General features: G+C 39.0%; 1 protein-coding gene across 5 annotated transcripts in view; it reads left to right on the top strand.

Moving 5' to 3' along the window:
* The window catches only part of tut4 (terminal uridylyl transferase 4), an 87,007-nt gene that overhangs the window by 44,680 nt on the left and 18,099 nt on the right, over positions 1-24,228 (top strand). For all 5 annotated transcript variants that reach the window (XR_013326223.1, XM_077716264.1, XM_077716265.1 and 2 more), the window contains 14 exons: positions 1,469-1,643; positions 3,988-4,535; positions 4,635-4,785; positions 5,210-5,296; positions 5,654-5,757; positions 10,431-10,488; positions 13,024-13,127; positions 13,207-13,296; positions 14,114-14,227; positions 19,926-20,003; positions 20,105-20,288; positions 20,377-20,424; positions 20,546-20,628; positions 23,692-23,807. Coding sequence is in view for 4 of the 5 variants with exons in the window: in XM_077716264.1 (XP_077572390.1) it covers positions 1,469-1,643; positions 3,988-4,535; positions 4,635-4,785; positions 5,210-5,296; positions 5,654-5,757; positions 10,431-10,488; positions 13,024-13,127; positions 13,207-13,296; positions 14,114-14,227; positions 19,926-20,003; positions 20,105-20,288; positions 20,377-20,424; positions 20,546-20,628; positions 23,692-23,807 (1,940 nt within the window). In the remaining variant the exon portion in view is untranslated. The remainder of the gene's footprint in view (positions 1-1,468; positions 1,644-3,987; positions 4,536-4,634; positions 4,786-5,209; positions 5,297-5,653; positions 5,758-10,430; positions 10,489-13,023; positions 13,128-13,206; positions 13,297-14,113; positions 14,228-19,925; positions 20,004-20,104; positions 20,289-20,376; positions 20,425-20,545; positions 20,629-23,691; positions 23,808-24,228) is intronic.

Here is a 24,228-nt window from a genome sequence, read left to right as displayed (position 1 = left end):
CATTCTATCTTTTTACATTGAGGGTGTTCCCTAACACAGAACATCACTCCCCCGCCACAGTATCCCCATACGGTTCTTTCTGGATATACTGTTACCTGGGGTACCCGGACATTTCGTCGGCGGACAGTTTGTCCCCGGACGGTTCGTCAAACGGACCCTTTGACGACGGACCTAACCCTGACCTTAACCACTATCCCCTAACCCTAATTCCAAACCACTAACATTGCAAATTGTCAGCCGACGAAACGCCGGCAAAGAAATGTCCAGTCGACGAGGTGCCCGGCGACGAAACGTTCGGTCACGGTTACCTGGTTCACTACATCGCAGATTTTTATCTGAAGTATGAAAAAAGTTAATAAAAATGTCAAAAGTCTAAGCTGAAACCTGCAAGCAAAAGACATGAAAAATGGCGGTCAGGGCACCACTTCTACTTTGGGGCTAAAATGGTTGGCACTCCGCGCCAAAGAAAAAACGATAAGTGAGAGGCACTACATCTTTCCATTTCCTGTTTTTTTTACGAATGAACTTTGCATGGCGCACATTAGCTGTGAAGAATGACTATTTTTTTAAACGTGCAGAATTTATCCGGTTGAACCCATGGGAATTGTCTCCGCCGTGCGGTTAAAAGGGAGACACGGGAAGTTAATTTACTTCCCCTCTCGAGATGCACGCGTGTTGGGCAATCTGTGTGCTGCAAATAAATATAAAATACATTCTCGTAAGGTCCAGCAGCGTGAAGAGGTCCGAGATGTGGCGGCTGGTCTCCACCCAGGTTGCCATGCTGCACGTTGCAGCGACCAATCACTACAATATGAGAGCAAATGTGTAGAAAAAAAATGAATGGATCAAATTTCTGGAGTCATTTTAGAAACTTAAGGAATTCAGAAAGAAGCTTGAACTATTAAACCCAATTCTTACATTTTTTGCCTTAGGTTCTCTTTTTGCTTATTTACCCATACATTGTTTTTTATTTTTGCTGTTGCTACTAATTACCATTATATTTTTTAATTATAACTATATTTACTACTTTCAAGTTCATCAATTATTTGGATTTCTATTAGTGTATTTCATTTGTGATCTTAACGTTTACAAAGTGTTTCAAATAGGAGCTTTCATAAAAATTAGACAAATGAGCTCCAGGCATAAGTAATCAGATTTCTTTGTTTAACTGCTATTGGCATCGACATTTGATAATTCTATATCATCTGGTCTTCTATTGGTGGTTGCAAGAGAAGCCTTATGACTCAACTTGACATCAATTCCTAATATTGCGGCGTCCATGGAAATTGGCAAGAGGGATTATTTGTCATATACAAGACTGAACACAATTATAACACCAGATATTTATCAACCTGCACAATATTGCCCAGGGACCCTTTTTCCCAGCTAACTACTGGAGGTGAACTAGAAGTACTTTCTCTCGGTTTGGATCTTTTTTAACATTTTTTTGTCCTTAAACTCTTTAAAGGCACGGCTGACATTTGACTTGTGTCAAAATGTCTCACTGGGACAGTTATGGTTGGAATTAATTCGTTTCTACACACTTGAGTTTGCATTGGAAGAGTACATTATCAGCATTCGTTTAAAAGAGCTTGTCTCTAGGGAGACGAAGAACTGGCCTCGTCGCCGGCTTGCTATTGAAGGTAAGTCTGAGAATTAGCTCTAGGTGAGCTTCTGTATGTATGTGTTTGTGTGCGTATGTGCGTGTATATACATTTGCAGGATATCCCTAATTTATTGGTCAATTTATTTTGCCTTGGCATAAAGTAATGTTCTCCCGGGTAAGTGGATACAATTTGATGATATAAAACTTTTCTGTGGTTGGCCATCACATTGGCCATTGGCAAATCAGTGGGTAGGAAACACAAAGTGACCAGGTACTTGCATAATCAATCCATCACTGAGTTTAAAACTGCAGAGCAATTTGACTTAAAAAACTGATCGCAAGTTAAAAACCACATAGATGACAACCTACGGCTCACACATGTACCGTATTTTCACGACTATAAGGCGCACATAAAAGTCTTACATTTTCTCCAAAATAGACAGGGCGCCTTATAATCCAGTGCGCTTTATATATCGACCAAATACTAAGATTGTTATCAAAATAAAATAAATCAGTCGATAAGACAACTACAGCAAGCAGCCCCCGACTCTACTATTTTCCTGAAGATGAAGTACTGCGCAGTGACTGCTGGGATATAGAGTTCTTAATACACCCATTTCTTCAATAAACCCTGTATTTCTTTTGTAAATACAGCCGAAATGACAGTGAGCACCAAATTAGTGTGCTCGCCATCATTTCGGCTGACTTTATAAAAGAAATCCTGCCGCTAGATGTTGGCGTCAACAGAGCATTCAAAGCTAGACTCCGTCATTCCCGGAAGCTTCAGAACTACTCGACATCGGCATTAACCGCATAGGAGCAGTGGAGAGGGGACCCGGCGTTTTGGAAGACTCATTTGGGAAATTGTTTAATTCGGACACAGAAAATGGGGACTTTGATGGTTTTGAGGGTGATAATGACGTGAGTACACTGTAAAACGGCTAAATAAAGTACAACCGAACTCAGTCTTTCTTCCGTGGCCTTTTTAAAAACGTGTTTTTAGCGTGCGGGTGTAGTGTGCATTTGGTGCATGTAGCACCGAATTTGTGTTCCCCGTTGTAGTATATTGATACTATTAGTCCAAAGTTATCACGGCCGTCAACCTTGGTGTATTAACAAAAGGACTATATATCCTAGCAGACACTGCGCACCGGAAATAGCATCCTGGGCGGCTTCCATAGCTTAGCCAGCGCTATAACGGTTCGTATTCATCAATAAATAATGTATACAGTGTTCCCTCGCTTATCGCGGTTAATGGGGACCGGGACCACCCGCTATAGGTGAATTTCCGCGAAGTATGGATTCCTTTCAAAAATGCTTCCAAAATTCCTATATATATATATATATATATATATATATATATATATATATATATATATATATATATATATATATATATATATATATATATATATATATATATATATATATATATATATATATATATATATATATATATATATATATATATATCTATATATATATATATATATATCTATATATATTTATATAGAGAGAGAGAGAGAGAGAGAGAGAGACAGAGAGAGAGACAGAGAGAGAGACAGAGAGACAGACAGAGAGAGAGACAGAGAGAGAGACAGAGAGAGAGACAGAGAGAGAGACAGAGAGAGAGACAGAGAGAGAGACAGAGAGAGAGACAGAGAGAGAGACAGAGAGAGAGACAGAGAGAGAGACAGAGAGAGAGACAGAGAGAGAGACAGAGAGAGAGACAGAGAGAGAGACAGAGAGAGAGACAGAGAGAGAGACAGAGAGAGAGACAGAGAGAGAGACAGAGAGAGAGACAGAGAGAGAGAGACAGAGAGAGAGACAGAGAGAGAGACAGAGAGAGAGACAGAGAGAGAGACAGAGAGAGAGACAGAGAGAGAGACAGAGAGACAGAGAGACAGAGAGACAGAGAGACAGAGAGACAGCGACAGAGAGAGAGATAACCCCCCTGTATACAGTACACCATATAGAATACGGGTAGAGAAAGTGAAATTCATGTTAGAACAAAAAAACTGTAAAAATGTTGTTTCAATGTAATATTTGTATTTTTTATTTTTTTCCCAAAAAAAATCCGCGAAGCTCTGAGTCCGCGATAGCTGAACCGCGAAGTAGCGAGGGAACACTGTATATGCCATGCCTGGCTGCATCTAAAAGAAGGGCGCGTCCTTTGTGTGTGTAAAATACAGAAATAGCACTCGTTATTGACACTGCGGCTAAAAATACGACACGCTTAATAGTCGTGAAAATACGGCATTTAAATTTTTCTGATGCATCGAACGATTGTGGGTGTATGAAAGGTCACCATGAGAATATTGAATCCTTATAACTGTTGGGATAAATTTAAAATAACGGACTCATCTTTTTCTTTTGCTAAGATCCTTTTGCCTTGAAGAAGAATGTTGCTCGAAGCTTAAACAGCCAAATGGTGTTTGAGTACATACAGGAGCGGTTCCGCACAGCTTATAAGTACTTCGCTTGCCCACAGAGAAAATGCATTGCGCATCAGAATAGAAAAACAACTGAGAATTTTGGATCCAAGTTGCCCTGGGTAAAGAAAAAGGAGGATGCCTCAATGAGTACTTTTGAGATAGAAACTAAATTAACTAGGTTAAAAGTTGAGAAGATTTTAATAACATTCCAACCATCAGAGGATGTTGGTAAAAGTGTAAGTGCTGATGAAAAAAAATCAAGTCAGTTCACAACAAAGATTGAGAAGACCCTTGTGGGAAGCCTCAAGGAAATGACTCTCATTGGCAATAACAAAATCGCTAAACACCGGTCAATCCCTTTCCTTTCTGTCAACGACTTAATGGACGAAGAAATAAAGAGTGAGGAAGAGGCAAAGTGTTTTCTCAAAACAGAGACTGTCATAATGGAGGATTTTCAATATGTCTTTGATAAGAAGATTTTCACTGGTGGTAAGGTAATAAAAACAGATATTATTAAACATCTGCATGTGTTTGCATGGCTACATCTATAAACCAAAAACATTTTTTAAATTGTTCCCTATATTTCATTTTAGCCTCCAAATGTTGTGTGCAGTATTTGCAAACAAGATGGACATCTGAAAGAGCAGTGTCCGGATGACTTCAAGAAGATAGAGTTGAAACTTCTGCCTCCAATGGACAGTCATTTCAAAGAGATCCTTGATGGACTTTGCAAACTATGCCATTGTATGAATTTGCGAGTTTTCAGAGAAATGACTAGATTTGTACTATGATATAATATAACAAGCTAGCTAATGTATTGACAACACACGTACACAAAGGCATTCCAACAGGGTTTCCTCTTCCAATATAGCTGTTGATTAATGAAAAGATAAAAGAGACAAAAAGTAGACATTTAAATTTCACGTCAGGCCTTTTCCTCATTACACAAAACAGAAGTTGAATCACTGGCTTCAGAAGGTAGCCCTTAGGACATGGAAGTATAGCGATTAGGTTAAATTGATTTTTTAAAATCAAATTCAATGCTGTTGTTGTTTTCAGCAATTTTGTAGTACTGGGAATATATCATCATAATAGGAATGACATATGACCATGGCAAAACTTCTCCATATTCATCAATCACTACGATGTTTCATGTTGTCTGTTTTAGCTGAACTGGCACCCACTGATGCTGAGCAGGACAAAAGAGAGCAGATCCTTGTCAATCTGGAACGGTTCATAAGAAAAGAGTATAATGGTAAGTGTTTGACAGAACATGCATCTATGGAAAATGTTATAATATTTGCTGAGATGGTAGCAAGAAGTGTTGTGTTTAACATGTTGGTTGTACGTGATTATTCTTCAATGTGCAAGACATTTGTTCAGTTTCCAGGATTCACAAAACTAGGATATTATGGAAAGAGTAACTCATTGGGCAGTTCAATAAAGAGATTGTAAAGACAAAATATCTTACAAGGCTTTATATGTGACTAACACTTCAAATGATACTTCTATGAGGAGTTAATGACACAGTATGTAATGAAAGTATAATGACATGTATTGTATACTATGCTTTGGAATAAGATATATGATTTTTGTGAATGTGCATCTGCAGATAAGGCTCAGCTGTGTTTGTTTGGATCCTCCAAGAATGGCTTTGGTTTCCATGACAGTGACCTTGACATTTGCATGACTCTAGAAGGACTTGAAACAGCAGAGGTAAGCATACTGTACATGGGCTATGACAGCGAGGCCGGTCTACTTGCCAAAATAGTCTACTAGCAGACTGACGTCTGGCCGAGGGCCAACTCGCCGAAGGGGCATCTGGCCGAACGTAGAATTAGCCGAACGACTAATTAGCCGACCGACTAGCCAGCCGAAGGACATTCATTTAGAATAACAAGTTACAGATAACATTAATTTAGAATAACAAGTTACAGATAAAATTAATTTAGAATAACAAGTTACAGATAACATTAATTTAGAATAAGAAGTTACTGATAACATTCATTTAGAATAACAGGTTACAGATAACATTCATTTAGAATAACAAGTTACAGATAACATTCATTAAGAATAACAAGTTACAGATAACATTCATTTAGAACAGTGGTCTCAAACTCACAGCCCGCGGGCCAACTGCGGCCCCCGGGACGATCATTTGCAGCCCCCGTCTAAATATGAAAGTACATTCGAGGACTCCGTACACAGCCTTGAGGGGAGCCAATGATCAGTGTAATGGAGGAAGAGGGGTGGGGACCAAGTCTAACCATTTGTGGTCGGTTGGTCAAGAAGTTCTTAGTGATTACGAATATGATTTGTGGGAATGCTGCAGGATTTATGCTGAAGCCGGAAGTCACAGAATCCTCGAGCATAAAAAAAGAACAAAAGCTTGCTGGCAGTGTACAGTGTCATTCATCATCATATTCATCTCATCATACGGCATCGCCATATTAAAATCAATAACATGAATGTAACATGAATGTCTCCATCTGATATGTAGTTCTCTTAATAAAAATAAAATAAAACAACCAGAAAACACTGCTATTAGGACTCAGCACTGAAGGAAACAAAATACATATACATATATATATATATATATATATATATATATATATATATATATATATATATATATATATATATATATATATATATATATATATATATATATATATATATATATATATATATATATATATATATATATATATATATATATATATATATATATATATATATATATATATATATATATATATATATATATATATATTGATATTGATATTGATATATATATATGTATTGATTTTCGTTCTGTGCTCCAATATATCTCATTTTGCAATCTAGCTCCTTTGTCCAACCGTTAAATTCCAATTTTGGATTTTATTGTTGCATTCTCATTAAAATGTCATTTTTCAAAATGTCTTTCTCCTTTGTCCAACCGTTAAATTCCAATTTTGGATTTTATTGTTGCATTATCATTAAAATGTCATTTTTCAAAATGTCTTTCTCATAATTGGTCTCTACCATCCCAAGAAAGGTTAGATTACATCTGTTTTTGAGTGTGTCTGCATCATAAATTCATTTAAATTAGTTAGTTATATTACAACTCACCTGTGCTAAAAGTTTCCCCTGCTAAAAATTCCAATGACCCAATGAAAGAGCCAAGGGAAGTTTCCCTTTCGTTTTTTCTTTAAAATGCCTCTCAAATAAATGAGCACAAAAAGCAGCGTCATTGAACCATTCCTTAACTCATTTTAACCCACCGTCTTCATTTGAAGGCAGCCTGTAATTCTTTTCTTACTTGATATTAAAGTTTCCTCATTTTATGCAAATGTTAGGAAAACATTGGAGAATTATAACAGTTCTTAAGTTTGGTTAAAATGGGTTTAGTTCATCCAACTTTGTATTTTTTTTAAATGGCCACATAATGTAAATTTACTTTGTGTTATGATCGCGCCGAGGCGTCTTGGTGCGATCGGGGGGTTTTGGACTCAATAGCGGGGAAGCAGGAGGGAATGAGACCGACAGTAAATTTTAATGACTCAAAAAGGCTTTACCAAACAACAAGTACCTTGTAGCAATGTGTGCTCGTCCACGGGCCCCGGCGCGTCGCCACCGCTTCTGGACAGGCAGGAGCTGGGCAGGTAGGAGCTGGGCGGGCAGACGCTGGGCGGGCAGGAGCTGGGCGGGCAGGATTTGGGCGGGCTGGAGCTAGGCGGGCTGGAGCTAGGCGGGCAGGAGTTGGTCGCGCAGGAGTCGGGCGAGCAGGAGTCGGGCGGGCGGGCAGACACTGGGTGGGCAGGAGCTAGGCGGGCAGGAACTTAGCAGGCGGGAGCTCGACAGACAAGAACTAGGCGGACCAGCCGGCACCGAAAGCCTGGTTAATGGCCTCGGCATGGGTGCGACTGGTGGCTCAGCCGAAACAAGAAAACGGGAAGCTTAGACAGGAATGGCTGAGCGAGATCTTTGGACGGGCGAGGTCGCGCGAGGAGCTTGGACGCGCGAGGTCGAGCGAGGAGCTTGGACGCGCGAGGTCGAGCGAGGAGCTTGGACGCGCGAGGTCGAGCGAGGAGCTTGGACGGGCGAGGTCGAGCGAGGAGCTTGGACGGGCGAGGAGCTTGGACAGGCGAGGTCGAGCGAGGAATATTTGAAGACCTCAGTTCCATGGTCACAACTTTCTAAGAGGAAGGAGAGCCAGGGAACTCTGGGAATTCGCTCAACCTGTCTACATGTGCTTTGGGAACTTGGAGAAGGCGTTTGACGATGTCTCCTGGGCAGTCTTGTAGGGGGTACTGCGGGAGTATGGGGTTCCTAAACCACTGTTACGCGAGGTCTGGTCCGCATGGCTGGCAGTGAGTCAGATTTGTTTCCAGTAGGGTTTGGACTCTAAGCTGCCCTATGTGACCGATTCTGTTCATCACTTTTATGGACACAATAAGTAGGCGCAGCCGTGGCGTTTAAGGGGTCCGGTTTGGTGGCCTCAGTATTGGTCATACCTGCTTATTGCAGATAATGTGGTTCTGTTGGCTTCATTAGGCCGTGATCTCCAACTCTCGCTAGAACGATTCGCAACCGAGTGTGAAGCGATCTGGATGAGAATCAGCACCTACAAATCAGAGACCTTGTTCCTCAGCCAGAAAAAGGTGGCATGCCCTCGCCAGGTCCCTCCCCAGGTGGAGGAGTTTAAGTATCTTGGGTTCTTGTTTTACGAGAAAGGGAAGAATTGAGCGGGAGATTGACAGGCGGATCGGGGCGCAGTCTGCAGTGATGTGGAGTCTGCACTGGTCCGTCATGGTGATGAACGAGCTGAGCCAAAAGCTGAGGCTCTCTATTTACCGGTCGATCTACTTTCCCACCCTCACATATTGTCAGGAGCTATGGGTCGTGACCGAAAGAACGAGATCCCGGATACAAGCGGCTGAAATGAGTTTTTTTCCGAAGGTGAGAGGCTCGATCAACCGGGAGGGGCTCAGAGTAGATCCACTGCTCCTCCGGATCGAGAGAACCCAGATGAGTTGGCACAGGCATCTGATGAGGATGCCTCCTGGACGCCTCCCTCGGGAGGTGCTCCGCGCACGTCCCACCGGAAGGAGGCCACGGGACCGACCTTGGACATGCTGGGGAGACTGTCTCCCGCCTGGCCCGGGACTGCCTTGGGATACTCACGGGAGAGCTGTAAGAAGTAGCTGGGAGAGGGCAGTCTGGGCTTCCCTACTGAAGCTGCTGCCCCTGCGACCCGACTTTGGATAAAGCAGAAGAAATTGAGATGAAATAATACTAAAATACTGTATAAAATCATCACATTTTATTCTTGCTTTTCTTAAAAACTTGCTTTCATAAATGAATAATGAAGAAATTAATTTATTTACTTATTCACAGAGGTTTGATGCTTCAAATTCGAATGAAAAAAAGATGAGTTATCCTTATGATGATCGATAAAGTTCAAGGAGGCCTAATACTTTCGCTAGGCACTCTGTATGTGTGAGTGCGTCCGTGTGTAAATTTTGAAACAGGAAGTTCAATTACTTTGTTTTTATTATGAGATTTGGGTTTCAGATAAAAAGATTAATATGACACAAATTAATTTTACATTCAAATGTGTTAATTAACCCAGGAAAGATGATATTTTCTTTGAGTGCACTGTAGTGCGGTGGCCTAGCAGATGAGTGGTTAGCGCATCGGCCTCACAGCTCCAGGGTCCTCGGTTCAATTTCAGGTCGGTCCATCTGTATGGAGTTTGCATGTTTTCCCTGGGCCTGAATGAGTTTCCTACAGGTAGTCTGGTTTCCACATTCCAAATACATACATGGTAGGCTGATTGGACATTCTAAATTGCCCCTATGTATGGGTGTGAGTGTGCATCGTTGTCCGTCTTCTTGCGCCTTGTGATCGGCTAGCCACCAATTCAGGGCGTCCCCCGTCTCTGGCTCGGAGTCAGCTGTGATATGCTCCAGCACCTCCTGCAACCCTAAATTATTCATAAAATGAATGAATGCACTCTCGTTAGCAACTGGAACATTTCATTGATTAGTGTTTATAATTGCTCACGAGCCTGTGTCGGACTTGGGGAGTGGCTTTACTGTAGAACAAGAAGGGGACGAACACTGTTGGATACTGGTATCCCTGTTTTGGGAGGAGGAGTAGAGGGTGGGGGGGGGGGGGGGTTGCTATGCATAAAAACGCTGTGGATGTGTTTCTAATGAGTGAATAACCATATAACATGAGTAAAACCTAAAAAATGTTTGTAAAACACATTGAGAGAAATAGCAGCACCATTATCCTGTTGTGTGAAAATGGGCATTTGTTAATTTGATGACATGTACTAACCATCCCCATGACTATAACTTTGTTTTAGTCTTCAGTTACAATTTGTTTTATCTGTACAGAAGCTGAACTGTAAAGAAATCATTGAAGCCCTTGCTAAAGTACTAAAGAAGCATACAGGTAAATTGATTTTTAACACCAATATTTACCTTTTAGTTGCTCTTAATGTAGAATTTGTGTAACACGCTTATTTATTTATTTACTTATTTTTTTATTATGTATTTTATTTTGGTGTACAATGTCTTTTCCTGGGTCCTTGTTTTCACCTTTTTGCTACTTTAACAAAGTGAATTTCCCAATACGGAATCAATAAAATTTTATCTAATCCAAATCCCTTTGAGTTACCAATTCTCAATGTGCAGATCTACTGTTATAGGTCACAATTTACCTTTATTAAAATAAGTGCATAAATTAAATGACATTTACCCTACAATGGAAAGAACATTTATATATGGGTTCTTCTGATTATTTTGGGGTTCAACATAAGACATGCAGCATTTTTTTCATAGTTAAATAGGTAAAAAGATGTTTTAATATGTTACTATCTTAGGGATCGGTTTATTAAATTGAAATTGGAGGAAAGTTCTTAACAAAGAAACGCTTTGAATATGTGTTGGTCTGCTGGTTCCTTATATACGAGTACAGAGACATCCACTGAAGAAGAAAAAAACATTTATCTATTTATTTTAGTTTTTTATGTTTTCAAGTTTATAATGTGAAAATCCAGGCTGACACTCGTAACCAGAAGCCACTCTTGCTACTAGGACTCACTGAAGATTTTTTTTAATAAAAAAAATTATTAGGGGTGACCCTACTTCGCTAAATTGCACTTTTCGCATGGGGTCCGACCCCCCATTAACCGCAATAATCGAGGTATTTCTGAACACCAAATTAGAAAAGAAAAAAAAAGGAATTTACGTTAAAAATCTTCATACATTTTTTATACCGCTTATTTTGACAAGGGTATCTAAGCCATTTATGGGCAGCAGGTGGCGACAACCAGAATTGGTTGTCAGTCCATCACAAGGCACAATGAAACAAACAACCATTCTTGCTCACGCATACCTATGGACATTAACTCCCGATTTCAGACCCGTGAGGTTGGCGTACTCACCACTTCCCCACCGGGCCACCCATGGTAGAAACAATAAAATTAAATGGTTGTTTCTTGCATTTTTTTACACTAAATCATAATCATCATCTTCATGTATAAATTACAAATTAGGCACATAATCTTTTTACTATCTTGTTCCAAAAGCCTTTTATCAATAGAGATGGAAGAGATCTCTACTGTATCAGTAGAGATAAGAAAACAAAAATTGCAAATACCGGACTGGAAAATATGGATTTATGTTGAAACCTATCTGGTCTATGAATACGTTCTCAGAGGCGGGAAAGGCAGCACAACAGCAAAAGAAAAAAATATCATATATGTTATGACGTTACCAACATACACATTGATTAGGTTTCTGTGCTATAAGCTGTGGTGACTCGGACTGGAAGGAAGATATTCTGAGTCAGGGAGCAGAGAATCTAAAAACATGGCATGCTCACAATGCGCTGCCAGCCTTATTTCTCGTATGAAGCGTACTAAATTCAGAGGGAAAGCGTGGGTGTAGCAATGTGGACAAATTGGGCGGGTTCCCGGTGAATTTAGTGGGTTATATCGTGGTGTGATTGGTTGGAGTCTTTGTGATCTTTAAAACGTTATTTATTTCTCCGGCGGGCTGGTACCGTAGGGCCTTGCGGGCAGGGGGTTGGCCATTCTAAACAAGTTGGTAAAATAATTTAAAAAATGAAAGCAGCGCAGATCTTGCCCCACTCCTCATGAATGGAGTATGCATAGACAGGGTCCAGTCCTTCAAATTCCTGGGGGTCCACATCACGGACAAGCTCTCCTGGTCGACCAACACCACGGCAGTGGTGAAGAAGTCCCAGAAACGACAAACAGAAATTTCCTGAGGGGAATCAGGAGGAACAACTTGGACACTAAGCTTCTGGTAACCCACTATAGAGCCATTGTGGAGAGCATCCTGGCATACTGCATAACAGTGTGGTACGCTGGAAGCACGGCAGCATACAGAAAGTCCATGCCTCACTGGATGACATTGCCAGCCCTCTCTACCTCAGCAGAGCCAGGAACATTGTCAGGGACCAATACCTCCTTGGTCACAACCTGTTCCATCTTCTGCCCTAGCAGACGGTACAGGTCTCACAAAGAACAAATAGACTTAAGGACATTTTTTTGCCTCAGCCATCAGGACTCTGAACTTGCGTTAACCCCACACACAATCCCTTCTGCGCAATAACTTCGGGGTGTGCAATAACAATGTGCAATATCTTATATTGTGCAATATTTTAGATTTCCCTAGCCGAGATGTACCTTTTTATACTTTTATATAACTATTTGTTTTTTTTTTACTGGGAAAACGCACTTTGTGGAGTAGCACCACCAATTTCATTATATGCAGCAGTGTATGATGACAATAAAGGCTTTAGATTTTATTTGATTTATGAATTATAAAGCATAAAATTCACACATTAATATGAATTGTTATCAAAATGTGCCTAGCCCCTCAATAAATGGAGCAGACCATATACACGTGCAATTTAATTTGCAAACAAAAATGTTCTCAATTCTTGCCCAATTTCAAGGTCTGAAGAACATCTTGCCAATTTCAACAGCAAAAGTGCCAATCGTTAAGTTTGAACACAAACAGAGTGGTTTGGAGGGGGACATCAGTTTGTACAACATTTTGGTGAGTGACTAAACCTTAAATCTATAGGAATTCCTCCATTATTTTTTCAAACATTACATTGAGATTTGGCTTGCCGTAGGCTCAACATAACACCAGAATGCTAGCTACGTATGCAGCCCTTGACGAGCGTGTGCAATTCCTGGGATATATGATAAAGGTATTTGCAAAGGTAAGACAGAAGTCCAAAGTGGTCAAAATATATACAGTGGCTGGCCGTCAATAATAGGAGCAATGCCACACAAATATCCTATGTTGAAGATGGCGGCACTCTCTAATGACTGAATCATCATTACATGCTGCTATTCCGTCTGTAACCAACCAGTCACTGGCGCAGGGGACACGACCAGGATAATGATCATTGATTACAACTTTAAATAGTTGCCGACAATATTTGGGAATCGCATTCGTCAGCAACCAATTTAATACATTTTTATCGATTTTATCAATTAGTTGTTGAAACCTGTGGACCCAGTTAATTTCATAAGTAAAGATGCCACTGTGTGTATATATTGTAAATGCGTGTGTATGCGTATGCATGCGTGTGTGCAGTTCTGTAGAGTTTGAAAACACTATTAAAATTGCAATGTTGGCACGAATGGTCAAAATCAATGGTATTGCAAGCATAAGCGCAGTCTCTTTTGTGATCTTTCCTGAAATTATTCTGCAATGCATTAAATGTTTATCTGATTACGCAATCAAATTATTTGATCCATATATTAATTACTAAAAAATATCCATAGCCCAGCCCTAATCGTAATAAAAATTACTTAACCTAAGTAGCCCTATGACACAGTAGATGTGTAAAAGTAACTCATAGTAAATTGTAGACGCCAACACTGGAGTAATGTCGTTGTAATTAATTCATAGATAGATTTTTGCCTTTTTATCTATGCAGCGAAATTGTTTTTTTCTTAAAGGTTACATATGAGAGCAGATAAGTCTTCTGTTACAAATCCCGTGTCAAAATTGGACTTTTGCATTTGCAGTGCTGTGACATTGGAGATGCATCCAGAGGAAGTCTGTCATCTTATGCGTACATCCTGATGGTGCTTTACTTTTTGCAACAAAGGCAACCCCCAGTCATTCCTGTCCTCCAGGAGGTACTCATTATTCATTCATTTAGTCTACCAGATAATTGGACTCGAAATCGAGTCGCAAATTTGATGACTTGCAACTCGACTTGGACTTGAAAAAAAAAAACGGACTTGGAGTTGACTCGCTTGGACTGGGAGGGTCAGAGATTCGAGACTATTCGGGAGCCAATGATTCAAAACTTGTCTCGACTTATCTTGGGAGACAATGACTTAAGACCCAACAAGTTGATTCTAAAACGTGAAGCAGGAGTACATAGATGCATAACTCTTCCTGCTACCAGAGTTCTCGAGAACCGCCTCTGAAAGCATCTTTGTCTTGGGGAGGCTATCACAGACAAGGTGAGTTTTGCTATTTAAAACTATAATTCCGATGCGAAACAGGGTAAGGACAAATGTGACGCGCCATTAGCGATTATGAACAAAAAATATCTCACGTCAAACATTACCTGTTTGACGGTTACCTCGTTTAATGGTGGTGTTTTGTTGAAGCAGTGTTGAAGCAGTGTTGTGCTGAAGCAGAAATAATAATTATGTGATCTCTCACCACTTCACTGCTTCAACATTTGCAGCTTTAGTACATAACATTTTTTCATATTAAGTATATAAAAAAAGAAAGTTCATAAAAATGCCAAAATTCTTCTCTTATTCTTCGGCAATGACATGGGTTGCACTCAGCACAGATGAAGAAGAGAAATTTCACTGTAGGAGGCGCCGAATAAAGAATGCCTGTTAAGCGTCATGCGCCATCTAATGCATCATAAATGAATGTATCATGCATTACATCAAGAAGGGAAAAAGTGAACATTTGGAAGACAGCCACGATATAGTTTTCCAAGGACATCATGCGAATGATAACATCGAAGAATAAAAGCGCTGATCATCATTGTGTGTGAGATTGCTGCTGGCTTAATGGTAAAGCCAGCCTAAATCTTCAAGTTTGTCCATTTTCATGCTTTAAAAAACAAGAACCAAGCCTTGCTGGTGGTCTACTGGATGTGCCACCGGAAAGCCTGGCACAAAGGACTGGTTCTTCATTTTTTTTGTCCTGAACCCAAGCCTGGACCTCGCAAATACACCTGCAAATGAGGCTGCGCCCACAGTGCGTTTTATAGGTGAAAGGGTGAACTTTCTGATTATCCATACGTATTGGCGAGCCAGCTCAGTCACGTGTACACTACTGTAATGTTTTTCAAATATTTCTTGCTTAATATTAATTTTAATCATACGCCTTTTCTACGCACTACCCTTCACTGCATTGGCTTGCTTTGGACACATTGGGTTTCCCTGAATTCTGCTCTGACTAATGCAAAAAAACCCACAAAAAGTGAAACGCTGCGCCCAGTGCTCATAAATCTTTGCACGAGGAAGATGCGGCGAGAAAGACAGTGTGCTAAAATCAAAAGCAGCCTCTTGCATCTTGAAGACCTGGCTGTCTCGTATACTCGTATCTCAAAATCTGTCTCATATCTCAAGGCAAATATTTGCTGGTATGTTGGGGCACTCATATGTCAAGGTATTACTTTATAAGTAATCTTTGGGGGGGAGAGTCATATAATTGAGAAAAATTGTTATAATACATATTTTCCATCATGTGAACCTTAAGTTGTTTGGGATCCAAAGGTTGGTGTGAATAATTTGATATTACATACTTGTTTGTGTTTCTTTGCCTCCTGTTGATAAAACTATATTACAAATATAGGTGACAAAGTTTAAAATAATAAGACTTTCCAATGGTGGCGGGCCTTGAGATTTTTTCAAATTGAAAAAATGCACTCTAGCTAAAAAACTGCTGGTAAACACTCCTAGCTAATAATTTGCTTTCTAGCCAAAACATTAGCTTTTAGGCATAAAAACGATTGGGATTGTTTGCCCCAAAACAGATGGGGTTTATTGTCACTCCATAAACAATGCAAATGATTCATTTATTCATCTTCGATATTGCCTACCCTCAATAAGGTTATGGGGAAGCTTGAGTCTATCCCAATTAACGTGACCAAGACGCAGGTTCACTACCTCCACTGGTTGCCATCCAATCGCGGGGCACATGAAAGCAAACAACTGTTCATACTCATAAACACATCAATGGAGTGCCTTGAATGCAAGTCTGAGAGCAATGAGTCAAATATGCTAACCACCTCTCCACTTTCCTGCCAAAGGTTTTTTATTGTCACATGTTACTCGGCTTGTCTCATTTCAATAAACTTGTTACTTGACTCTAATCAGCTTGATAAACTTGTGACTCGGTTTGGCTCATCTCGACAAACTTGTGACTTGGACCGACATGGCTTCACAAAGTTGTGACTGCTTGACTCGACTCGGCTACCTAGTGACTTGCCTTGCCAAAGTTGTGACTCAGGTTGACTTGTCGCAACATCATACATCGACTTGACATAACTTAACTTAACAAGTTCTTTACACTGTGATCCTCATCTTAACTTTGCGTTTTCACTTCATTGCTGATTTTTTTTCTGAAAAAAAGTTAATAAAAATGTGAATATCCACGCTGACAATCAATTCCGCTTGCAACTAGGAAAATGGCAAAAAGACAGGTCTGTCACTCAACTGAGGGCGGCGGGTCGTGGCAATCTTTTTTATCTGAAAATAGAGCTTTCTAGCTATGAGCCCGCATGCAGGTGGATTTTTATTAGAAGTGCAAGCCCCGTGAGATCTTACATAGTCGCGCTTATTTCAAAATAAACTTAGTTTGGCGAATTGGATGGCAGAGAGTACCAGCAAAGGGGTATTTTTGTTGTTGTTGAGGGTTGCGACCCCCGGGCGATGTTACGCCATGGTGCTTATTTTAAAACAAAACTCTCTTGGCGGATTGGACGGCAGAGAGCACCTGCGACATTATTGCGAATGTAATCGACCTTGTCCAAAAATAGAGCACTCTGGCTGGGGAGGATGGCGGGACGTCGAGGTGGAGCAACGTGCTAGTTCAGATTACATTTAAGTCCGGGAACTGGGCGTCGTTGCACGAAAATAGAGCTCTGGGACAGCTTATTGACGGTTGGACGGCACGGACGAATGATGTGGAAGTTTAATTTTCCGGCCAGTGGCCCGGTGCCTTGTGCCGGTCGCGTCGGGCACATGCCCGAAACGTCGGCCGGAGATCCGGCGGTGCATGCCAGTGACGAGCATTGTCTTCCCCACAAGCCGACCCCGGCTGGAACGAGCATCGGACATTTTTATTTAAAAGTTAACTGAATTTACGGATAAGGATGTGTGGGATAGCTACTGCCTTGCTACATGGTAAAGTCAGCTTTAAACAACAAGTTTGACCGTCCTCATGTTGTAAAAAAAAAAAAAAAAAACGAGCAAAGCCTAGGGTTTGACTGATTTGTACAGAAAAGACTATGGGGTTCTTAGGTCAGTCTTACCTGACATGTTTCCATCCCACGCTTATTAGTCAGGCGAGTGTTGTAATCCCTCGAATATTGTGGATATCGCTCACCTTCAACGACTTGGACTAAAACTCCCCTTAATCTGATTTTTGTGATTCATATCAAGTCGAGGAACTATTTTCACTGAGTACAGTATTTACATATAAACAGTAATTTGCATTATTTATTTAAAGTATTTACATATATATACAGAAATACCTCGCTTATCGCGTATAATGGGACGTCTGACAAATAAGTAAATACACATAGTACCTCGAGATACAAGCTTAATTCGTTCCGGGACTGAGCACGTATGTCGGTTTACTCTTAACTCAAATGAATGTTTCCCAAAGGAATGAACTAAAAACAATTTGATTCGTTCCAATCGTCTGAAAAAAAAAACAACGATATTGGATTGGAAAAACATCACCTATTAACATAATAAAAAATAACTAGTGGTTTAATAGTACTGAAAGGTGTTTAATAGTACTAAAATTAGACGGATTTTGCGGAGGGGAGAGGGACGGAGAAGGGGTGGAGACTTGCATGGCGACGTGCTCGTGACATAACAAACATTTAAATGAACTTGGATTGCGATGCAGACAGTCAAAAATAAATTTAATCTAACCTTACACTCAACTTAAATCTAATTGTGGTTTAAATTTTGATACCTTTCTTCTCTTATTTATATATTTATATATATATATATATATATATATATATATATATATATATATATATATATATATATATATATATATATATATATATATATATATATATATATATATATATATATATATATATATATATATATAATATATATATAAATATATATATATATATATATATGTATATATATATGTATATATATATGTATATATATATGTATATATATATGTATATATATATGTATATATATATGTATATATATATATATATATATATATATATATATATATATATATATATATATATATATATATATATATATATATATATATATATATATATATATATATATATATATATATATATATATATATATATATATATATATATATATATATATATATATATATATATATATATATATATATATATATATATATATATATATATATATATATAAATATATATATATATATATATATATAAATATATATATATATATATATATATATATATATATATATATATATATATATATATATATATATATATATATATATATATATATATATATATATATATATATATATATATATATATATATATATATATATATATATATATATATATATATATATATATATATAGAGAGAGAGAGATATAGAGATATAGAGAGATAGAGAGATAGAGAGATAGAGAGATAGAGAGATAGAGAGATAGAGAGATAGAGAGATAGAGAGATAGAGAGATAGAGAGATAGAGAGATAGAGAGATAGAGAGATAGAGAGATAGAGAGATAGAGAGATAGAGAGATAGAGAGATAGAGAGATAGAGAGATAGAGAGATAGAGAGATAGAGAGATAGAGAGATAGAGAGATAGAGAGATAGAGAGATAGAGAGATAGAGAGATAGAGAGATAGAGAGATAGATAGATATATATATATATACACATACATATATATAGGGAGAGAGAGAGAGAGAGATTCCTTTGTATTTAGTTCAGTTCTATGGGAAGAAATGATTTGAGATACGAGTAGATTGACATCCGACCCTTGTCCCGCAATGCATTAAGCTCGTATCTCAAGGTTTTACTTTACTGTATCCCTTTCCATGGAAAAGCAAAGCCTTATAACTCTAAAGCAGGGTCTCCTTTCTCCCCAAATGTATTTCTCTGGTTGTTAAAAAGCTCTTCTGTTAATGGCCCTTATTGTGTATGAGATCCTCCTGGAGTTTCTAAAGGCTCAGGATATTGTGTGGTTGTCTTGTCCCCAGATTAAAAAAAGCTGGGTGACAGTGTCCTGTTTTTAGAACCATGGCATGATTCACTCATCCTCCATGTTAAAGAATTTTTTATTGATGGATTAGAAGATCCATCAGGATGTTTAATCTCAGAAAGCGCTCCATCAACCTTCACTTATGGCTGTTAGAAGTTGATTATCATCAAGGAGGCCCCGTAGTGAAGCCCAGACACAGAGAAATGTATGTCTTACGGATGGTCTGGGAAAGCCTTTTAGGACCTAAACAAAGTTACATGTAAGATAATTCTGTGCTTCCTTGCTGAAGATGCTGTGCTTACCCTGCAACATGACCTCGGATAATGCGGATGGCGGTTAGTTAAAAATATTTCATTTTAATTTTTGGTCACGCAGATATTTGATGGCACAAGTATTCCCCAGAAAATAGTAGATGGTTGGAATGCCTACTTCTTTGATGACCTTGAAGATCTGGTGAGATAAAAAAAAAAACTTATTGAATGTGTACTATTATTAACTCATCGGAAAATCATCAGTTAACTTTTTTGTGCCATTTCTTACTTTTCTCCACACAGCGAGACCGCCAGAATCTCCCACGACGTGATCTCAACACAGAATCTATAGGTGAGCTGTGGTTAGGCCTTCTACGCTTCTACACTGAAAATTTTGACTTCAAGGAACATGTCATCAGCATCCGGCAAAAGAAACGCCTCACTACCTTTGAAAAGCAGTGGACTAGCAAATGCATTGCTATTGAAGGTGCTCTTCGAATATTGTCTGTTGATTTAATTTGACATGCTGACAGAAGTGCCACATCTTCTGTCATCTAATTGTCTTTGTTTTTTAGACCCCTTTGATTTGAATCATAATCTTGGTGCTGGAGTTTCTCGTAAAAGTATGTAACAGTCCTAGCAATTTCTTAAAAATATTTCTTTACTAAAATGGAATTGGAAATATATTATATTTTATATCAGTAATGGTATATATACCCGCAACTGAAAACCTTCCTTTTACAGTGACAAACTTTATCATGAAGGCCTTCATAAATGGACGGAAGCTTTTTGGAACACCATTCTACCCAGTCCGTGGTACTGAAGTGGTATGGCAAAACATGATACAGTGGTACCTCTAGCTAATAAATTAATTGGTTCTTAAATTGATTTTGTAACTTGGGTTTTCCATGAGTAGGAACACAATTTTTATTGAATTAGCATAATTTGTTTCATAATCACCTAAACCCCTTAAAAATGATAAAAACGGTCATGAAAACTTTTGGGCATCCATGATCATTTTCAAGATTTTCCCTTATAAATGGTAAGCTGTTTGGATCAGCAATTTCAGTTAAATATATCATATAGCAGACAAGCACAGTAATATTTGAGAAGTAAAATGAAGTCTAAAGGATTCACAGAAAATGGAAAAAGGTGCATGAATTTGGAAACCCCAACAGAAATATTGCATCAACAAATCCTCCTTTTGCAGAAGTAACAGCCTTCATTCGCTTCCAATGAAGGAGATGGATTTGGGTTGAAGGTATTTTTTACCACTTTTCTTCACAAAACAACTCTAATTCAGTCAGGTTTGATGGTTTCCGAGGATGGACAGCCCCCTTTAAATCATACCACAGATTTTCAATAATATTCAGGGTTTGGGACTGAGTTGGCCATTCCAGAACGCTGTAATTGTTCCTCTGGATTAATTCTTTAGTAGAATTTGATCAGACTCATTGTCTTGTTGAAGTATCCAGCAACTGATTTTTAAACATTGTTTGTAAGTATCTGCTTATAATGACTGGAATCCATGCGACCTTCAAGTTTTACAAGATTGCCATTACGTGCCCTGGTCACACAGCGTGACCAGACGTTTGGTCGCCGGTCTCTTAGTCGCCGGTCAAATTGTGAGAGTTTACTGTTGAAACCAGCTCCCAAAATTCTATTCATGAGAGAGTTTAATATCTAAGTACTATTTAATATCTAAGTACCCACAATCGCCAATTTGTTTACAACAATGACCTGCCTTACATCCCACCCTGCTGACAGAAACGCGTGTCGTAGGCTAACATGCAGATTTTTCTTAGCAGAGATGTTGAAACAGCAAAACATGAAGAATGTTTGTGCCATTTTGTCCTAGAAAAAACATTATGAAAAAATATATACAGTGGTACCTCGAGATACGAGCTTAATTAGTTCCGGGACTGGTCGTATGACGATATTCTCGTAACTCAAACAAACGTTTCCCATTGAAATGAATTAAAAACAAATTAATACATTCCAACCCTCCGGAAAAAAAGACAGAATATTGGATTGGCATTTTTTTTTGTTGTAATTCTTCATCTATTAACAAAGTAACACATAACTAGTGGTTTAATTTTTCTAAAATGTGTTTAATTGTACTAAAATTATACAGATTTTGAAGGGGGAAAGAGAGAGATAGACAGAGAGAGGGGCAGTTGGGGGTATGGGGCTTTGTCTTGAATCTCAAGATAAATTTTTGCCCAAAATTTTACTCATATTTTGAATTGCTCTTATGTCAGGCCACTCGTATGTTGAAACATTTAGCAGGTGAGTAGACATCTGTACACATGCATGTAAATGTTCCCTACTCAGAAAAACTCAAGAAACATGTTGAACAATGGTGAAAGGTACACAAATGAGTAACTCAGTGCCTGCCAGAGCTGATCAAACCATGTCTTGGAGATAATTAATGAAAAGACAGCGCACTCTTACTCCATCAGTAGCCGCTACCGTGAACAGGACGGTTCTGGTGTCCGGCTGGAGAAGGCCTTTTTGGGTCGGCCAGGCACTGGGCTCCCCTGTCGGACCTGGTTGCTGCTAGCCTGCACAGGGTCCGGGCTAGCATTCGCTTACAATGCTCTAACCTCCATGGACGTGCAGGCCCCTGTTGCAAATGGGAAGCCAGCTAGGTGTGGGAGTGCCAATTAGGCGTGGCCAGTCGATATGCCTAAAGAAATTTAGCCGACTGACGTCTGGGCCGGGCGGGGGCCATCTCGCCGAGGGCACATCTGGCTGAACGTGGAATTAGCCGAACGAATAGTTAGCCGACCGGATAGCCAGCCGAAAAACATTGCGCCGACGCGCTCGCCCCGCCCCCGTGTGTGTGTACATGTTTTTCAACCTCGGCCCATGGGCCATATACGGCTCGTTACAGATAACAACATTCATCTAGGCACATTCACAAGGGCATTTATTCACGGTATGTGACAGAAGAAGAAAAGTAGTTTCAACAGTAAGTACTATAATGACAGAAGAAAAAAGTAGTTATAACAGTGGGTACTGTAATGAAATTGTAATCCTACTCCAGAAAATTTACACCATCATTGAAAACTTTGAGATTAATCTTTGAATTAAGGTTTTCAGAAAATCTGTGTGAAAAAATGAAGTGTTTCATTTATTATTTTTTTAAACAAAAGTGGGGGAGTTTCGATTGGATGTTTAAATCTCGTACCGGGATGTCCCAAAACTCTAGCACAGGGGTGGGCAAACTTTTCGGCACGGGGGCCACATTGACTTTAAAAATATGACAGATGGGCCGGGTCAGCACAAGATACGATACAAGTGCATCCGTTAACAGTACATATGAAACATGAACAGGAAAAAAAGGACAAAACTATTAACATACTCATCACTCAAAGTAAAAAGTATAAAGTACAAAGCAAAGTAAAAAGGAATCTATTAAGAAATATTAAAATGTCATTTAAAAAAAAGATAGAGGGGCTGTAAAACATGAAAAACAAAGAGTGGACAGAGCTACTGCCACTGGCTTCCGCGTGACGGCGCCATCTTGGGGATTAAAATAATAAATAAATAAATAATAACATTATTTGGACAACGTCGGCGGGCCGGATTAAAACGCCTCGCGGGCCAGATGTGGCCCGCGGGCCTTAGTTTGCCCAAGTCTGCTCTAGCAGAATTACAAATGTTTTTAAAAATCACCGGCTACAGAAAGTGTATTTATAGCTTATGTTTCATAACTTGGACAGGGTTTTTTTGTGTCTTGGAACAAGAGTTTTTCCATCAAAGCTTTGCATAACCTGAATATTTTGTATGTAGAAGCATTCATAAGCAGAGGTACCACTGTATTTCTTTAATGTTGAAACCCAATGACTACTACTGCTTGAAATATTTCTCTGTTCCCCCTGCAGGACTACTTCTTTGATGTAAAGATTCTAACAGATGGTGAGTTAGCACCAAATGACAGGTGCTGCAGGATCTGTGGAAAGATTGGACATTATATGAAGGACTGCCCCAAGAGACGAAGGTTGGACATTAAAAATGAACTCAAATTTCCGAACTGAAAGTAAATTATTTGACTCACTTTTGGTTGCTGAATCGTCTGAGTAGCAAGCAGGTAATAAATAATACAGTAGAATCTTCACTTGAGAAAGTAATTCATTCCAGAAATGGTTTCGTAACTTTACAAAAACGACAATTCATAAGAAAATATATTGCCCACAAAAATGTGTTTTTGCAACCAGCCAAGAGGAGGATCCTTTTTCAATTGTTTTGAATTACACATGTGGCAAACCTATACGAAACTGAAGTTTTTTACCGTTTTTAATTAATATAAGTTTGTGCATAGTAAACTGGTCAAGTCTGGTTATCTTATTCCGCCTCAGCCGGGAAACCCAGACTTCCCTCTCTCCTCGGCCACTTCATCCAGTTCTTCCGAGAAGATGCCA

The sequence above is a fragment of the Stigmatopora nigra genome, chromosome 5 (genome assembly GCF_051989575.1).
Source record: "Stigmatopora nigra isolate UIUO_SnigA chromosome 5, RoL_Snig_1.1, whole genome shotgun sequence".
NCBI classification, from domain to species: Eukaryota; Metazoa; Chordata; class Actinopteri; order Syngnathiformes; family Syngnathidae; genus Stigmatopora; species Stigmatopora nigra.
The sequence above is the reverse complement of the archived record's forward strand: the minus strand, read 5'-3'. Positions and strand labels throughout refer to the sequence as shown.